We start from the raw sequence: 14968 nt of genomic DNA on the forward strand, positions 1-14968 counted from the left end.
TAAGCACAGCCATGTCAGGAGCAAATGGAACAAGGAGAAGCAAGAGGGCAGGTAGGATACTGGGAGAGAGGCATTGACTCCCCTAAGGTCAAACACTTTTGACAACAGCAACAACAGCGCTGATCGTGGGAATAAAGGAAAACAGGTACTTTATTTCATACAGGATCAGTTTCCTAGGAGCACTGATAACTCTGGAGATGACACTGAGAAACCAAGCTGCTCTGAAGGAGAGATCCCAAGCAGCAATACCTGAGCAGTCACAGCATGACCCGTGTATGAGGAAGGCCAGCCACACCTAGATCTGCATCACTGGGAGCAGCCCACGTGGAGTGGAGTGATCCTCTCATCTTCACTCATCTCTTGTGAGACTACATCCAGATACTGATCCATGCTGGGCCACCAAAAGTTAGCTGTTGGTTGTCTGGGCTGACTCCAGCTGAGTATGTGGAAGCTGTCAGAGGCTGGAGCACTGTAGGAAAGGCTGAGGAAACAGGATTCATTCACCCTTAGGAAGAAAAGACTTTGGGGAGATCTTACAGCGCCCCTTTCCCACCCCCCCCCCACACCTGTGACAGAGCTGCTGAGAAGACAGAGCCAGGCACTTCAGTGAGAACAAGACAATGATCATAGACTAAAACCAGGCAAGTTTCCTGGATGAGGGAACAAAAAGTTATATCTTGAGAACCTGAAGCAGTAGAGCAGAGACCAAGAGAGGTGAAGGCATCTGTCCTTGGACATTACCAGATCCCACCAAAGCAGCCCTGGGCAACCTGAAGTCAGGGTTGCTGCTCTGAGCAGGCATTGTCCCACATCCTTTTCTGCCTCAGTGGAAGTCTGAAAGAACCTGGAGTAGAGCCAGCAGTGCAGGGCAGGGCTCACACTTTCCTTGCTAGAGTTAGAAATGAGCAGGTGCAAGGGCAAAGACAGCTGTCATCACCATCAGCATCTGCACGACACACTTGTCACCACCCAGGCATGATCTAAACCACAAGAACACACTTCAGCTACAAAAACCCCATTATTTCCTTCAGTTCAGCCCCTGCTCTGCTGCCTTACAGCATCACTCTACAGTGGAAGGGCAGATCCTGGGAAGAGGGATAACCATCCTCCAAGCCTTGCCAAGGCAGAACGAGCCAGTGCCAGACAACAGCATGACTGTCCAACAGTCACAAGTTCTTCTGTGAGGGCAGATGGCGCTTGTCTTTGATGGCATTCCTTTTCCTCTTCTTGTTCAGGAAGCTCTCCAGCTTCCCACTCCTCTTCAGCTCTGCATACTTCTCAGCTAGTTCCAATTTCCGCTTCTCAGCTGCAGAGGAGAGGGATATGAAGTTTAAACTGAAGCCCAAAACACCTCTACAGAGCAGCCCTTCCTCACCTCTCCCTCCCTGGTCCAGGCTTAGCTTGTCCCTTGAGTACCAGCACTAGAAGAATCCCCCCACAGCTCTGTGGAAGTGCCTGAACTCCTGCCAGCAGTACGCCCTCTCGATCCTCCTGCAGCATGCTCACACCAAGTACTTACATTTCTTTAGGAAGAAGGGTTTCTTTCCCTGCTTAGCCAGTTCCCTCTGTTGTTTTTTCAAAGACAGCTCCCTCTCTCTCAACTTCTGCTGTTTTTTCTGTGCCTTTTCCTGCTGTGTCTGTACAAAAAGGATGGTCTGTGTCAGCATCGAGGCAGACCTCAAGTGACACATCCTCTTTCCCAGTGCCTCACAGAGGAGATGCTGCACTGAACTCACCATACGGTTCAGGAGCCGCTGAAGTTTCTCCTTCTCTTCCATGTTCCGGCATTTCTTCAGCTGCTTCTCAACCATCTGAAGAAGAGAGCAGAAAGCTGCATGACTGCCTGCCTGTCACCTCCACTGTGAAAAGCCTTTGAAGAAGTAGCCCCTGCCAAGAAAGGTTCTTCCAGGCAAGGACAGGCACAGAGCATCACCTCCTTCTCCTGCTTCTTGATGCTGTCCAGGAAGCTGTATGTCTTCATAAATATTTCAGGCTTATACTCTCCAGACAGGTCATCAAATCGAGGGTCTCTCTGGACCTGTCAGCAGGGAAGGCAAAGGCAAGAGCTGTAGCCAGTGTTACCCCATTAACAGCCTGCCTACTCTCCCTTCACGGCTCAGCCAGTTTTTTTCCCCAGCACTGTTATGTTCCCACCACTGAAGTATCTGCAGTTGGCAAAGATGGAGTACGATGGTCAAGGTGGCATCCCCAAAGTAATGCCTGCATTGAGTTTACCACGCAACAGACATCTCCATATGCCAGTCTGCCACCCAGGAATATCCAGGAATAGCAGCAGGAGTGCTGCTGTCAAACACCTGCAACTCCCAGACCATGAGCTGGCTGAATATGTGTTGTCAAGGTGATGGACTTGGGAACTCAAACCTATCTAGATTTTCACACAGATTAACTGGGTCAGATCATGCAAAAAGGGAGGGACAAAAAGAGGTCTCTAACTGTGGAAATTACCATATTCCAATGATCCAGCAATGATAAGTCAAAAGTTACATTCAGACTGGAAAGCAGATGGACATCTGAACTTCTGGGGTTAGTACTGAACAGTGATCATGGTTTGCAGTGGAACTGTCATTGATGGCAGTCATTGCACCTTCTAGAAATGCCTGGGTCACAAACTCTCAACCTGCAGCAGCTCCAACCCACCTGTTGTTCTCTCCAGGGAAACACTGTCACTGTCTGCACTCCCCAGTGGTCCAGCCCTGTCCTCCAGAAGTAGCCTGTGCCATCTGCAGTAGCCCCATTCCCATGTGCATGCCCTGTCAGCCTAAGGGAAGTCATGAACTGGAGAAGGGCAGCTCTCACCTTCTTCCTAACAGGGACAACTTGTCGCAGGAAAGGTACAGGCTTCTTAGCAGACATCTCCAATGGCCTGAAAACAAGAAAAATGTATTTAAGAGGAGCAGATGTCAGAAAGAAGCCCAAGCTAGTATGTTGGGAGGTCATTTGGACCCTCAGAAGAACATTACTGGACAACAGACTCTCCTAGCTGAATCCTCACCATGATACCTATAGAAAGCAAAGGTGACTCAGTTAAAAGCCACAGAAGGCTACAACAACCAAATATATCAATGTGTGGTTAAAACAACCCTACATAGAACCTGGAACAGCTCCACTGTATCAAGTGAAAACCCACCACCTGCATCAATAAATGTGCTGCACTGATTATTCCTCTCATGGAGTCACAGAATGGCTGGGGGTGGAAGGAACCTTTCCTAAAACAGAGTTACCTAGAGCAGATTGCACAAGATTGCATCCAGGTGGGTTCTAAATATCTCCAGAGAAGGAGACTCCACAACCTCACTGAGCAGCCTGTTCCAGTGCTCAGTTACCTTTCACAGTAAAGTGAAGTAGTAGTTTTTCCTCGTATTCAGCTGAAACTCCCTGTGTTTCAGTATTGTCCCTTGTCCTGGGTGCCACTGAAAAGAGCCTGGATCCATCCTCTTGACACCTGTCGTTAACATATTTGCAGTGATAAGGTCCCCTCTCAGTTGTCTCTGCTCCAGGCTAAACAGTCCCAACTCCTTCAGTCTGTTGTCATAGGAGAAATGATCCAGACCCCAAATATTTATTTTTTTAAAATTTTTTTTCCCCTCTACTGGACCCACCCTCTCCAGGAGCTCCGTGTCTCTCTTGCCCTGAGGATGCCAGAGCTGGACACAGCACTCCAGACTGGCCTCACCAAGGCTCAGCAGAGGGGCAGGATCATCTCCCTGACCTGCTGCCAATGCAGTTCCCAATGCAGCCCAGGATCCCCTTGGCTTTCTTGTCCCCCAGGGCACTGCTGGCCCATGGACAGCTCGGTGTCCACCAGCACCCCCAGGTCCTTCTCTGCAGAGCTGCTGCCCAGCAGGTCACCCCCAGCCTGTGCTGGTGCCTGGGCTTGTTCCTCCCCACGTGCAGGACCCTGCACTTGCCCTGGTTGAATTTCAGGAGGTTCTTCCCTGCCCAACCTGTCCAGGTCTCATGGAATGACAGCACACCCCTTTGTGTTCCAGCTACTCCTCCCAACTTTATGCTGTCACCAAACTTGCTGAGGGACACCCTACCCCTTCACCCAGGTCATTGAATGAGTTGAACAATAATGGACACAGTACTGACCCCCAAGGACACAAGTGACAGGGCTCCAACTGGACCCTGTGCCACTGATGATGACCCTCTGAGCTCTGCCATTCAGCCAGTTCTCAATCCACTTCATTGTCCATTCATCTAATCCATGCTTCCTGAGCTTGCCTAAGAGGATGTTAGGGGAGTCAGTGTCAAAAGCCTTGCTGAAATCAGGGTACACAACATCCACTGCTTCCCCCTCATCCACCCAGCCAGTCATGCCATCACAGAAGGCTACCAGATTGGTATGATTTCCCCTTGGTGAATCCATACAGACCTCTCCCAAGAACCTTCTTTTCTTCCACATGCTTAGAGGTGGCCTCCAGAAAGAAGCGCTCTACCACCTTTGCAGGACTGGTCTGTAGTTTTCCAAGTCCTCCCTTCTTGCCCTTTTTGAAGACTGGAATGACACTGGCTTCCCTCCAGACCTCAGGCATCTCTCCTGCTCATCCTTTCACAGATGATAGAGAGTAGCTGAGCAGTAAGATCTAACAGCTCCCTCAGGACTTGTCAGTGTCCAAGCTGGGAATTTCTGTAGTCACAGAGAGAGGTCAATTCCACTGCGGCCAGGCTCAGTGAGGAAGCCCAGTTTATACCAGTAAAGAAAAAGTCAGCCCCCAGGAAAATGGGCTGCACAGCATATGGCACATGTCCTGAAAGAGACTCCACAATGAATCAGGACCATGAGGATCAATCACAGTGACAACAACAGTTAAGGGAAGAAGTTCTCCTTGCAACACAGGCCTTCACAGCTTGATGTTTCAGGCATATGGAGGGGCCAGGATAAAGTGGGTATTACTCTCCCCATATTACTTGGGTGCTGCATCCTGTGATTTGTCAGTACATCAGGCAAGTTCATCAGAAACATGAGAAACCTGTGAACCACCTGCTGAGAGCACCCACACCCAGCCACAAGTGTCACTGGGGCAGGAGCACAACCCCATAGGCACAAGTTTTACAAATCCCTCTTAGGGCAGTGTTCAGTGTATGTGAGAGGCTACCACCCTGCACAGTGCTCTGGAGTCACTGCTGAAGCCAGCTCAGTGCCAGAGGATTTTCCTGAAGCCCTTTCTTTAAGGAGCTCACTTCCATAACAAAAACATGAGAGAAAAAGCATGTGGGATTTACAGTAATACATCACTTAAAGGATTAGAGGAATTAAACAAAAGCAGAATTATGCAAACTGTGTGGCAGAAATAGAGACACTGTGAGAAGATGTTGCACTACACAAAATCCCCCAGAGTCCTGGGTAAAAAGTAGAGCAGAAACATTATCCTAATCAACTCTTTATGGCAAGAGAAATGTATATTGTGTTCTCTGCTAGTGCATTGAGCAGAGATTCAGAAATAATTTAGGGAGTGCCAGTGTAACAGAGGAAACTCATTCAAATCACTTGGGTGCCACTCTGAGGACTGAAAACTAGCTAAATACTGCAAATAAAGGGTAAGGGTATTGCTCTTACAAGTGAGGGCCTGTGGAGAACTGTAAAAAAGCAATGACAGCTTTTGTTGTGTTGAATACAGGAAAAAGTCTGTGATGGCGAGTACTGTAGAGAGGGAAAAAAGGAAAATGAACACAGATAGAATACAGATGAGACAGCAGCAGAAGGATGAATGGAATTCCAGAACAATTGTCTGTGACTGTAACTCCAGCCACTGAGAGCCAGGCAGAAGATACTGATAAGCTGGAAGGAGTTTAGGAACCAGCAGGGCAGCTATTTCAGGTCACAGTGGACACTGTCATAGAGCTGGAGAGGCACACTGTGCCAAGGGTTACAAGTGCTTTAATATAGAGGATATAAAGGCATTGAGTGTCAATTTAACTGTCAAGTGACAGCTGGCTGCTGGGGACTTGAAGAAGACAGGATATTAAGAGCTCTGAAAACAGCACCAGACCATTCCCAAAAGAAACACTAAAGTGACAGGCATTATTGTCCAGTACATTAAAGGAGATCTATGCCAGGTCCAAGGCAACACCACTGCTGTGAGGAGCTCCCAGTGTAATTTCTGGAATGCAGAGAGCACACACACACATTTTTCTGATTGCAAAAGAGCCTCTTTACCCCTTTTTGCCTTGTTGCTGCTTCAGTGTAGCTTTGGTAGGCTTTGCAGTTTTCTTCCCACCAGGCACCTTCTTGCTCACTCTCATCCTTGCATCACTCTGCACCCGCAGGAGTTCCTCAAAAGACATGTCAGATTGATCTGGAAGAGAGCACAGGACACACCTGAACTGAACAGCTTCTCAAGGCACTTCTCGCCCCCAAACTCTACCAAGAGGGATGTCTCAGAGCTTGAGACAGTGACACGAGCATAGTGGTGCCATCCCTGTACAACTTCTGCACGGCAGAAAGAAACCACTGCATCTCTCAGCCTTCAATTCCTCTCCCATTGATTACTTCAGTCTTTACCACTAGAATAGAGCAGCCTCCTCCTCTCCTCAGTGTCTTTGCTTCTCTCTCCACTCAACAGCACACACAAGACCAGTACAAAGTTTTTACCCAGAACAAAGAGCAGTACGAGCTCTACAGTGGGCACTGCGAATTCTGAAGGGTCACCTCTCAGTCCTGACTTTCCCACTTTAATGTTTAATATCCCTTAGTGTCAGTAACCTTTAATGCTTCTTATAAGTAGAATGCAAAAATATTATCATCTCATTATTGCCATACTACTCTTTATTCTAGATTTGTACCTCTCAGCGTTCAGAACCAACAACTGAAAGCATTTCTTCAGTCAGCACTTGGGTATACTCATTCCACTCTCATGTAAGGGCCAGAAGGGGTTTGAACTGTGTCCCTTCTGGAAGAGAAAGCCTTGGCAAAACTGACTTAGGTGGCGTTTGCCTGCTCAGCACCTCTGAGCAATGACAGGCACATGGCCCTTCTGAGTCTTTGCAATACAAAACACCCCAACTGTGCCCCAGCAGCGACAATCACAGCCTGTATGTGATACTTTGGATGCCAGGTGCCCCCCAAGCTGCTCTTGTAGCCCACTCACTCCCACACAAACACAAAACTGCTCCATGAGCAAGGTTTGCATGTGATTTGCCAAATGCAGGAAGCAACATGAGGTCAGTCACACTGGCTCAGAGCATGGACTCATCCCAGGCACTTTCATCCTGGCAATAACCAAGACTTTCAGAAACTACTCTCATCATCCAGAAAACATAATGGGCACAGCCAAGAGCTGCCTCAATAAATGTTTTCATTTTGCTTGTTCTCAATGCTCAGGAACTCTGCTCTGATGATGCTCATTAGTGCTCTGAGGTGGGAACAGTGACTATCCAGTCTGCTGCACAAGGGACAAAGGAAATGTGAATACAGCATGATTTCATTGCACTGCTTCCCCTAAACACCCCCCCTTATCCAAATTCTGAACAAGGACAGTCGAAAGGACAAAGAAAGCATTAAAAGAAAGGAATAATGATGTGGAAGGTACTCTCAGCACTTGATGAAGACAAGGCACCATCACTTGTGCTCCCATATTTAATTTGGCTGCAATTCCAAAACAATACTATTTAAATAGCAAAGGCTCACAAGATGTCAATTAAAATGAGACAAAAACACCACATAAAAAGATGCACCATTTAGCAAAGGTACCAAAAGGAGATTTCATATAAATCAGTCACAGCAAAGGCATGCAGAGTTTCCACAGATAAAGTATTTCAATACTGGTACAGGAGACCAAATCTGACTACCTGAAACCAAACAGGGAAAATTATTTCCACACAGTAGTATCAGCCCACTAAATACACCCTACTGCCTATTTGTAGGAGATTGAATTAACCACTCACAGTGATAAAAACATCACTGGACATCACTATAAAAAAAGAAGTCTGTTTGGGGGCAGAAGTGAATGGTTCCAGCAGCCATTCACTGCTGGGCAGCAGATTTGGCAACTGTGTGTGTGAAAAGGTTCTGGTTAAAAAGGCAGGATTAGCTTATTTTCCTTGTTCCTTGCATTCTTTCTTGAGGACTTAATTTCCCCATTTTTTTTCATTCCTTTTTTCCCTTAGAATATAACTTACCTGTTCTCTGCTGTCTCTGTAGTGCATTTAATTTTCCCTCCTGCCATTTTTTCCCTTCATCCATTATTTTGTGAATTGTTTCCTTCTTTTTGCACCTCTTGATAAGCTACTGTTACCTGCTGATAACAGGGGCATTTCCTGCTCTCAAGCACAGCCTCCTCGTGTTTCCTCTCCTCCCACAGACACCTGTGACACATGGACACCTTATGCCTTCCTCAGCTGAACCTGCAGGGAGCTATACAACCTGCAGAGCACATCAGAGCATCCAGGATGCAAGAACAGATGGCCTAAAGAAATACCTGATATCTGCCCAGTTGTTCCCTGCTGAGACAAAATCAGTGCTGGAGTCTAATATAACTCCTTCTGCTCCAGAAACAAGATCACAGAGTGCCCTGACGATGGCAAAAGCAAAACTGCTGTCTCCATTCCTATCCAGCTGTGGGAAGGAAAGAGTGCCTGTCGGTGATCCTCTCTCCGAGCTTTGCTCACCATTTCCTCACCAGAGGAAAACAAAATGCCTGCAACAGACGGTGGGGCACCTTGCCCACCTGAATCGCACTGCCAAAAGCTCACCTCTAGAGATGTGCCTCCCCCACAGCCCCACAGCCCCACCCTGGAGACCCTTTCACAAGGCAACCAGTGACTCCTCACACCTGTGACATGCTCTGTTGTGCCCTGCCATTGACACCCATGTCCACTCCCTCACAATACGGCTTTTGCCGTATTTTTCGTAAGGTTTTCACTCTCACTTGGATCATTCAACGAAACCAGACTGTGTCTGCTGCTGTGGATGAGAACCCTCACCTCCCAAATCTCACCCCACACTATGCTCACAGCCACGAAAGCCTGTTTCTTCCATTCTCCTGTCCTGTGAGGGCCTCCCGAGCTCCTGCACATCTGAACTGGCACAGAGCAGTTCTCCCAGACACGTGTGACACCTTCCTGGCCTAGTGCGAGCTGTGTCCCGGCCCCCGGCAGGCGGCTGGAACTGTGTGATCTTTAAGGTCCCTTCCAGCCCAAACCATTTTGTGGTTCTGTGACTGCACGCACTGGGAAGGCGACTGGGGAGCAGAGGCCCCTACACGTGTTTGTTTCACGGACCCCGGAGCCAGCTCCAGCGCAAACCCTGCTGGTGATCCTGAGCCGCTCAGCTGGGCAGGCGAGGGAGGGATGCGGCACCTGGAACACGAGGGGCACCGAGCCATCTGGCCATTTGGACCAAACGTGACACCTCGATCGCGCCGGGCCCCCTCACCTTTCCCGCCAGCCCCCGCCACGCTCCCGCCGTCGTCGCTGTCGTCGCTGCCACCAGAGCCCTCCTCGGCCGGCTCCAGCCTCCCGAGCCGCTGCTCTGCGGCCGCTTCTTCCTCGCTCTCCGTGGCGGCGGCGGCGCCTGGTCCTCGTCCCCGTCCCCGTCCTCGTCCCGGCCCCATCGCTCCCCCGACCCGGCCCCGCGCCCCCGGAACCGCCCGCGCGCTCCCGGCGGAACCGGAAACGGGGCACGCGCAGGCGGTCACGTGGGAGAGCGGCGTTTATTTATTTTCATTTTCTTTTATAATTTATTTTTTATTATTTATTTTTTTTAGCAAAAAATCGTACAGAAAGGCCCTGGCGATATCCAGCTAAGTAGTCAATAAGTGTTTTAAGTGCAAGATCTGGATCTCTCTGCGCTGCTAGACTGAGCCGTCCTGATGCTGGAGTTACCGCAGCCTAGACAAAAGTTTCTGATACGAGCACTGAGTGTATGAAGCGAGGGTTTGCCATTGCCTCCCACTGGGTCAGCTGCAGCTGCGGGAAGTGACCAGCAGGCTGAAAGGAGATGTGATTACACACATCTGCACTAGGAAAGGTACAGCCAGCAGACCAAGGGATGTCAGCATCTCTGTAGACTCGACACCTGTGAGAGCGCACTTGGAATGTTGCATCCTATTTTCTGTTCAAAAGGAAACCGGAGGAACTGGGGTGGGTGCAGCAGAGAACTCCCAACGCAGACAGAGGCATCGTCCTCGGCTTCTTCGGGACGGGGCCAGCCGCGGGGTGCGGCGGGCGGCGAGAGGCTGTCGGCCAGGGCGCGGAGCTGCTCGGCCAGCCGCCCGAGGTCCCGGCCCGCGGGCGGGGCGGCGGCGCGGGGCTGCCGGGAGCGCAAGTGGGCCGCCTCCTCCTCCCTGCGGCGGACACGGGGTAAGGCTCTGCCTGGGGGCCCTGGCTGAGCGGCAGGTGCAGGTGATGCAGCCCCCGCCCCAGCCCGGGACCCCGCTCACCTGAGGCAGCGGCAGGTGCAGGTGATGCAGCCGCCGTCCCGCCGCGCCCACACTCGCAGCCAGCTCCAGGCGCGGTCCTTGCGCAGCACTCGCAGCACGGCGGTCCCCGCTGCGGGCCCGGGCCCGGACCCCAGCGCTGCGGGGAAGGGACTGCGTGAGCCGGCAGCAGGGCACGGCCCCAGGCTGCCTGGATAGCCCGAAGGCTGCCCCGATGGGCTCTGCTGCCGGTCACTAGTCTGGCCCCAGCGGGACAGAAGCCACCCAGAGCAGAGTCAGGTCCGTAGCAGTCCTGCCCTCCCAAAGAGATGGGGCTCAAGTGGGTTTATCCCTCTTCTGTATACCGTGGCAAAGCACGACGCCCACACCCAGCTTGGAAACTACTTATACACAGTGTCTGGGCTATGTAACCACTTCCCTGCCTCATCTTTTTTGGAGCAGGGAGTCACAACAGGGAGGGCTCAATTTTCTTTTTCGCTGCTGTCCCGGGTAGCCACGTTTCAGGCATAACCAGACCATGGAAACAGGGGGACAGCACGCACGTTCCCGGGCCTGACACTCACCCACGGCCCTGTGCTGGGCAGCTGCCAGATCAGCATCCTCAGGGTGCAGGAGGCTGTACCACGACTGACCGACCAGCTCCTCCCTGTGGTAGCCGAGGTGGTAGGTGACACTGGGGAAGACAAGGGGAGTGGGGACTGAGCGCTGTACAGAGCCTGCACAGTGTAAGCAAGGAGCAGCTGCTGCATGATGGAGAATGAAACAACAGAGGTACAGAAAAAAGTCGTAAATGAGGGAAGAGCTTTGGGAGGTGTTTGTGAGAGTCTCAGTGCTCATGCAGTGTCTAGCCTGCATCCCATGCATAGGTTTGGGGAAAGGAGATGATTCTTGCTGCCTGAGATGTACAGCTGGGGCTGTGGTACAAGCAGGCACCCCTCACCTCTCCGTGACATCAATAAACGTCATGTCCAGTAGATGCATGCTCTGGAATATGTCATCCTGGGAAGCAGCTTCGCCATCTGTGGGCGACTGCACAACGGGTGTGCAGAGGGCCAGGAAGGCTGTGGTGGAGGGGGAGGGTGGCCAGCGCAGAGCCACAAAGCGCCCGCACACTGCCACGACCCGATTCCCCCCGTGCTGCAGCCGGAAGGCCTTGGACGTGCGCATCTCGCTGACAAATGTAACTTCTGCAGGAAAATACACTGCTCAGAGTGGCTCAGGAGCTGGCACTGGCTCTCTAATCACAGCCAAGGGGCAGAGCAGGGTAGCAAGATTCATGTGATGCCAACTGAGGCCTCCCTTACCCCTGCCAGGCTCCTCCCGGGCAAGGAGGAGCTTCTTGTGCACATCCTCTCCCACTCGCCCATCCAGGATGTCAAAGACCGTGTCCCCCTGGGCGAGCAGCTCCACCTGACAAAGAGGGGGCTGCCCTCAGAGACTGCGTCTGTCTCAGTGGACCCTGGCTGGCATCGTGGGTGCACAGCCTGCTGGAACCACAGTCTGCTGGGGCAGTGTGCTGTGCATGCAATAAAGGCACCAGGATGGGTATGGTGACAGTGACTGCAAATTCCCAGTGAGCAGGCCTTACCACGGAGAGGCCCAGGACCTGAGCCACATTCTCTGAGATGTAGACCAGCTTGCTGTCTGCTGAGAGCACAAGCAGAAACCCCGGGAGCAGGGAGAGTAGTTCTGTGCCGAGGGCCGGTCCTGCAGGAGGAGCCAAGCCTGCAGGGGGTGAGGGTGAAGCTTGGATGAGGCTGGGGCAGTGCCCCACAGAGAGCCAAGCGGGTGTGGCGTACAGCAGTGCTGCGGTACCTGGAGGGAACAGCTGAGCCCCCCGCAGCCGGAGGCACACCAGGGCCATGGTGTGGAGGTAGGAGAGTCGCTCCTTCTCCTGTGCAGAGATGGGCAGCAGGGAGCGCAGTGCCTGCAGCTCCGCATTGATCTGGTCTCGGCGAGCCTTGGAGGCACTCTTGGTTGACCTGCAAAGCCAGCCACCTGGGACATGTGTCCAGGGAGGGAAAGGGACGGCATTCCCTGCCTGCAACTGTGGGAAAAATTCCAAGCTCGGGGGATATGGAGTGGAGATACTCAGCACCCGTGCCAGCTGCTGCCTCTAGGAGAGCAAACCTTGTGGGCAGAGGCGCTCAAGCCTACCCAGGACACACACTGCTGGTATGGCTGGTGCCTCTCCTGCTGGGTGCCAGGTTGGACAATGACCTGTGCTTTGGTGGGGAGCCCATGTGACAACCTCCCCACAAACCCTCACCAGGATGGAAACTGCATCCAGTGCCAAACTGTGCACCCCAGCCCAGTACAGCATGCCTTTCCTCCTAAACCGCCTAAAATACCTCTGCCCCTCCAAATTCCTGCACCTCCTCCCCATGCACCGGCTGATGGTCCCGCTGTCCCAGGCTGGTGCCAGCACCTTGCAAGAGCCATCTGACCCTACACCTAATCCCGGGGTTCTGGGAGGCCATCGCAGCCCTGAGCGAGGGCAGGAGGCGGGAGGGAGCTCACCTGAACGGCCTGGAGGCACTGGGCGCCTGCTTGGCCCTCGTGGGCAGGCAGCTCATCTCTGCCTGCAGTGGCCGGTGGCAGTGGCTGCAGAAGATGGTCATGCTGCCGGGGCTGGGATGGCCTGAAGCTGGCAGGGAACCGCTGCCTCCTTCGCCTCCGGCTGTGGCTGAACCTGCTGACCCTGCTGCTCCTGGCCTCCTTTTGTACCCTCCTGGGGTGCAGAGGCCAAGCCACTCACTGAGAGAGTTACCTCTTGTGACGCAATTCCAAACAGCTCAGGGCTATTTTTAGAAGGCAGGCTGCTAAAAATAGCCCTTGCAGCCAGCTGAAATTCGAGAGGGGAAGTAATAAAAGGAAGCCAGGGTCTTTAAAGCAAACCTGCCGCTCAGGAGGGGGCAGTGACAAAGGCAGCAGATATCTCCCTGTGGGGCACACATCTGCCCAGCTCCTGCCAGCCCTGCAGAACATCCTGTGTCTAGTCTGCCAGACCGGGAGATGCTCTCCAGCATTAATGATGTTTGAACTGGGTGCTGGGAGAAAGAGCTGATAAGCCAAGAAAATACACCGGAGACACCTGGACCAAGGTGGTGAGCAGTGTCCCATGCCCAGGCCTGCAGTAGGTTCCTGGCAGAGGCAGGTTAGAGCCACAGCACCCCTGAGCCAAAGAGAACGCTTGAAGAGAAGTGGGGTGTCAGTGACCCCTCTCCCTGATGAGCCCCTTCTTTTCTTCCCAGAGAAGACTTCTCCCTGATAAAGGTTTGCTTGCCTAGAGGCAGCTCTGGCATGGGGTGCTGAGCCTTTCTGGGCCCTGTTGTCTCTCTTTGATGCCCCAGAGATTGTGATTCCTCCCAGTGACAGCCATTCATGGACAGGATTGAGGAGCCTCTGTGCTCAGCACCACATAACCCAGCGTGGGGACTCTGGGTGCTCAAGAGGCATTTCCTAGTGTCTGGCACCCTGCAAGGAGAGCAAGCTTGGTGCTTCAGTGCACGGCCAAAAAACTCCACCATTTATTTCACAGCTTGTGAGATTGCCTGTGGATGAGGCAGCTGATAGAGGAAGGGAGTTGGAGCTGCTGGACAACACAGGGTAGACATTCACCTTAGTCCTCTTGGGTAACCTGCAGGTGCCAAGGACAACAAAGGATGAGCCCAGGCTGGGGCTGCTCCCCCTCAGCCAGATGTGCTGTCACAGCACACCCTGTGTCCCTCCAGGTCAATGATGCTCATCACCTATCATGGTGAGGTCCTGCCAGCGTGTGAAGAACAAGCTCTTGTCGCAATTGTGGGGCCTTCTGTTCTCTTGCCATGGGGTTTTCACTACTCTCACACCACTCCAGACTGCTCCATTGTGTTTGCATTGGCCACCTCTCCTGCAGGCTGAGGAGCCCAGGCACCTCTGCAACCTTGTGCTGCAGGATGAGCACTTGACCCTGGCCCTATGCCAGCCCTCAGGGCAGGGGAGACAGCCTGGGCCCACTGCCACACAGGTTCCTGGCATGCAGCCACCACCATCTCGGCTGCCCCTGTGACTTTACATCCCAGGAAACACCCTGAGTGCTTCCCTAGCTTTCTCTGCACTAGCTCCATTGCAGTTGCCTCTGGAACTCCTCTTCACATCAGACGCCATCAGATGTTGGTGGGAAAGGGCTTGAGCACAGCCCTCTGTGCCACCCAGGAAGGCTGTCCCAGGCATCCCTCCACCTCCAGCCCTAAAGCAGAAAGCTACAGAGCATCCACCTACCTGAGGGAGCACAGCCCAGGAGACACACACCATTTTTCTTCTGCCCTCTTGCAGGATAGCACAACTCTGGGCAGAAGGCAAGTACCCCATGCCAGTGGTGCTGGGGGTGCCCAGCTTCCCTTCCCCGTCCCAGGCAGGGCTGTGGCTCACATCAGCCACTGCAAGCTGCTGCCACAAACCACTAGTGGCCTGCAGCTTCAGGGAAAAGCACCTGGTTCATCACTCCCCTCTTGCACCTCTTCTCCCCCAGTTCATCTGCTAGGACACACAGAAACCATGTCTGCCTCACCATTTATAAAACTTCC

At 52.6% G+C, this 14968-nt stretch overlaps 2 protein-coding genes across 3 annotated transcripts; both read right to left on the reverse strand.

The window, feature by feature from the left end:
• Positions 1–123: 123 nt before the first annotated feature.
• RRP36 (ribosomal RNA processing 36) lies at positions 124–9590 on the reverse strand. Of its 2 annotated transcripts, none has more exons than XM_015622538.3 (8): positions 9398–9590; positions 6182–6320; positions 2818–2884; positions 1934–2038; positions 1737–1811; positions 1520–1637; positions 1057–1306; positions 124–481 (listed from the first exon to the last, which is right to left on the reverse strand). In XM_015622538.3, the coding sequence occupies exons 1-7, from the start codon at positions 9573–9575 to the stop codon at positions 1167–1169; spliced, it is 822 nt and encodes a 273-aa protein (XP_015478024.1). In that variant the 5' UTR covers positions 9576–9590; the 3' UTR covers positions 124–481; positions 1057–1166. The 2 variants fall into 2 exon arrangements, with proteins under 2 accessions (XP_015478024.1, XP_015478023.1); XM_015622537.3 differs by having other exon boundaries at positions 567–1306.
• Positions 9591–9697: 107 nt separating this feature from the next.
• On the reverse strand, positions 9698–14830 carry NPAS4 (neuronal PAS domain protein 4). Its single transcript, XM_015622531.3, has 8 exons — positions 12921–14830; positions 12216–12382; positions 11989–12125; positions 11705–11810; positions 11341–11587; positions 10964–11073; positions 10404–10539; positions 9698–10307 (listed from the first exon to the last, which is right to left on the reverse strand). Exons 1-8 carry the CDS (start codon positions 13019–13021, stop codon positions 10016–10018), a joined length of 1296 nt encoding a protein of 431 aa, XP_015478017.1. The 5' UTR covers positions 13022–14830; the 3' UTR covers positions 9698–10015.
• Between the last annotated feature and the right edge of the window lie 138 nt (positions 14831–14968).

This window comes from Parus major, chromosome 3 (genome assembly GCF_001522545.3).
Source record: "Parus major isolate Abel chromosome 3, Parus_major1.1, whole genome shotgun sequence".
Classification (NCBI taxonomy): domain Eukaryota; kingdom Metazoa; phylum Chordata; class Aves; order Passeriformes; family Paridae; genus Parus; species Parus major.

What these genes read in the sequence shown, in the direction of transcription:
- RRP36 (XM_015622538.3), bottom strand. Translation starts at nt 9,575, where the DNA reads ATGGGGCCGGGACGAGGACGGGGACGGGGACGAGGACCAGGCGCCGCC. An exon ending in TTGTCCCTGTTAGGAAGAAG is followed by an intron (nt 2,039 to 2,817) that starts GTGAGAGCTGCC and finishes CCCTGCTGACAG; the next exon opens with GTCCAGAGAGACCCTCGATT. An exon ending in ACCCTTCTTCCTAAAGAAAT is followed by an intron (nt 1,307 to 1,519) that starts GTAAGTACTTGG and finishes TCTCCTCTGCAG; the next exon opens with CTGAGAAGCGGAAATTGGAA.
- NPAS4 (XM_015622531.3), bottom strand. Translation starts at nt 13,021, where the DNA reads ATGACCATCTTCTGCAGCCACTGCCACCGGCCACTGCAGGCAGAGATG. An exon ending in GGCTCAGCTGTTCCCTCCAG is followed by an intron (nt 12,126 to 12,215) that starts GTACCGCAGCAC and finishes CACCCCCTGCAG; the next exon opens with GCTTGGCTCCTCCTGCAGGA. An exon ending in TGCCCAGCACAGGGCCGTGG is followed by an intron (nt 10,540 to 10,963) that starts GTGAGTGTCAGG and finishes CCTTCCCCGCAG; the next exon opens with CGCTGGGGTCCGGGCCCGGG.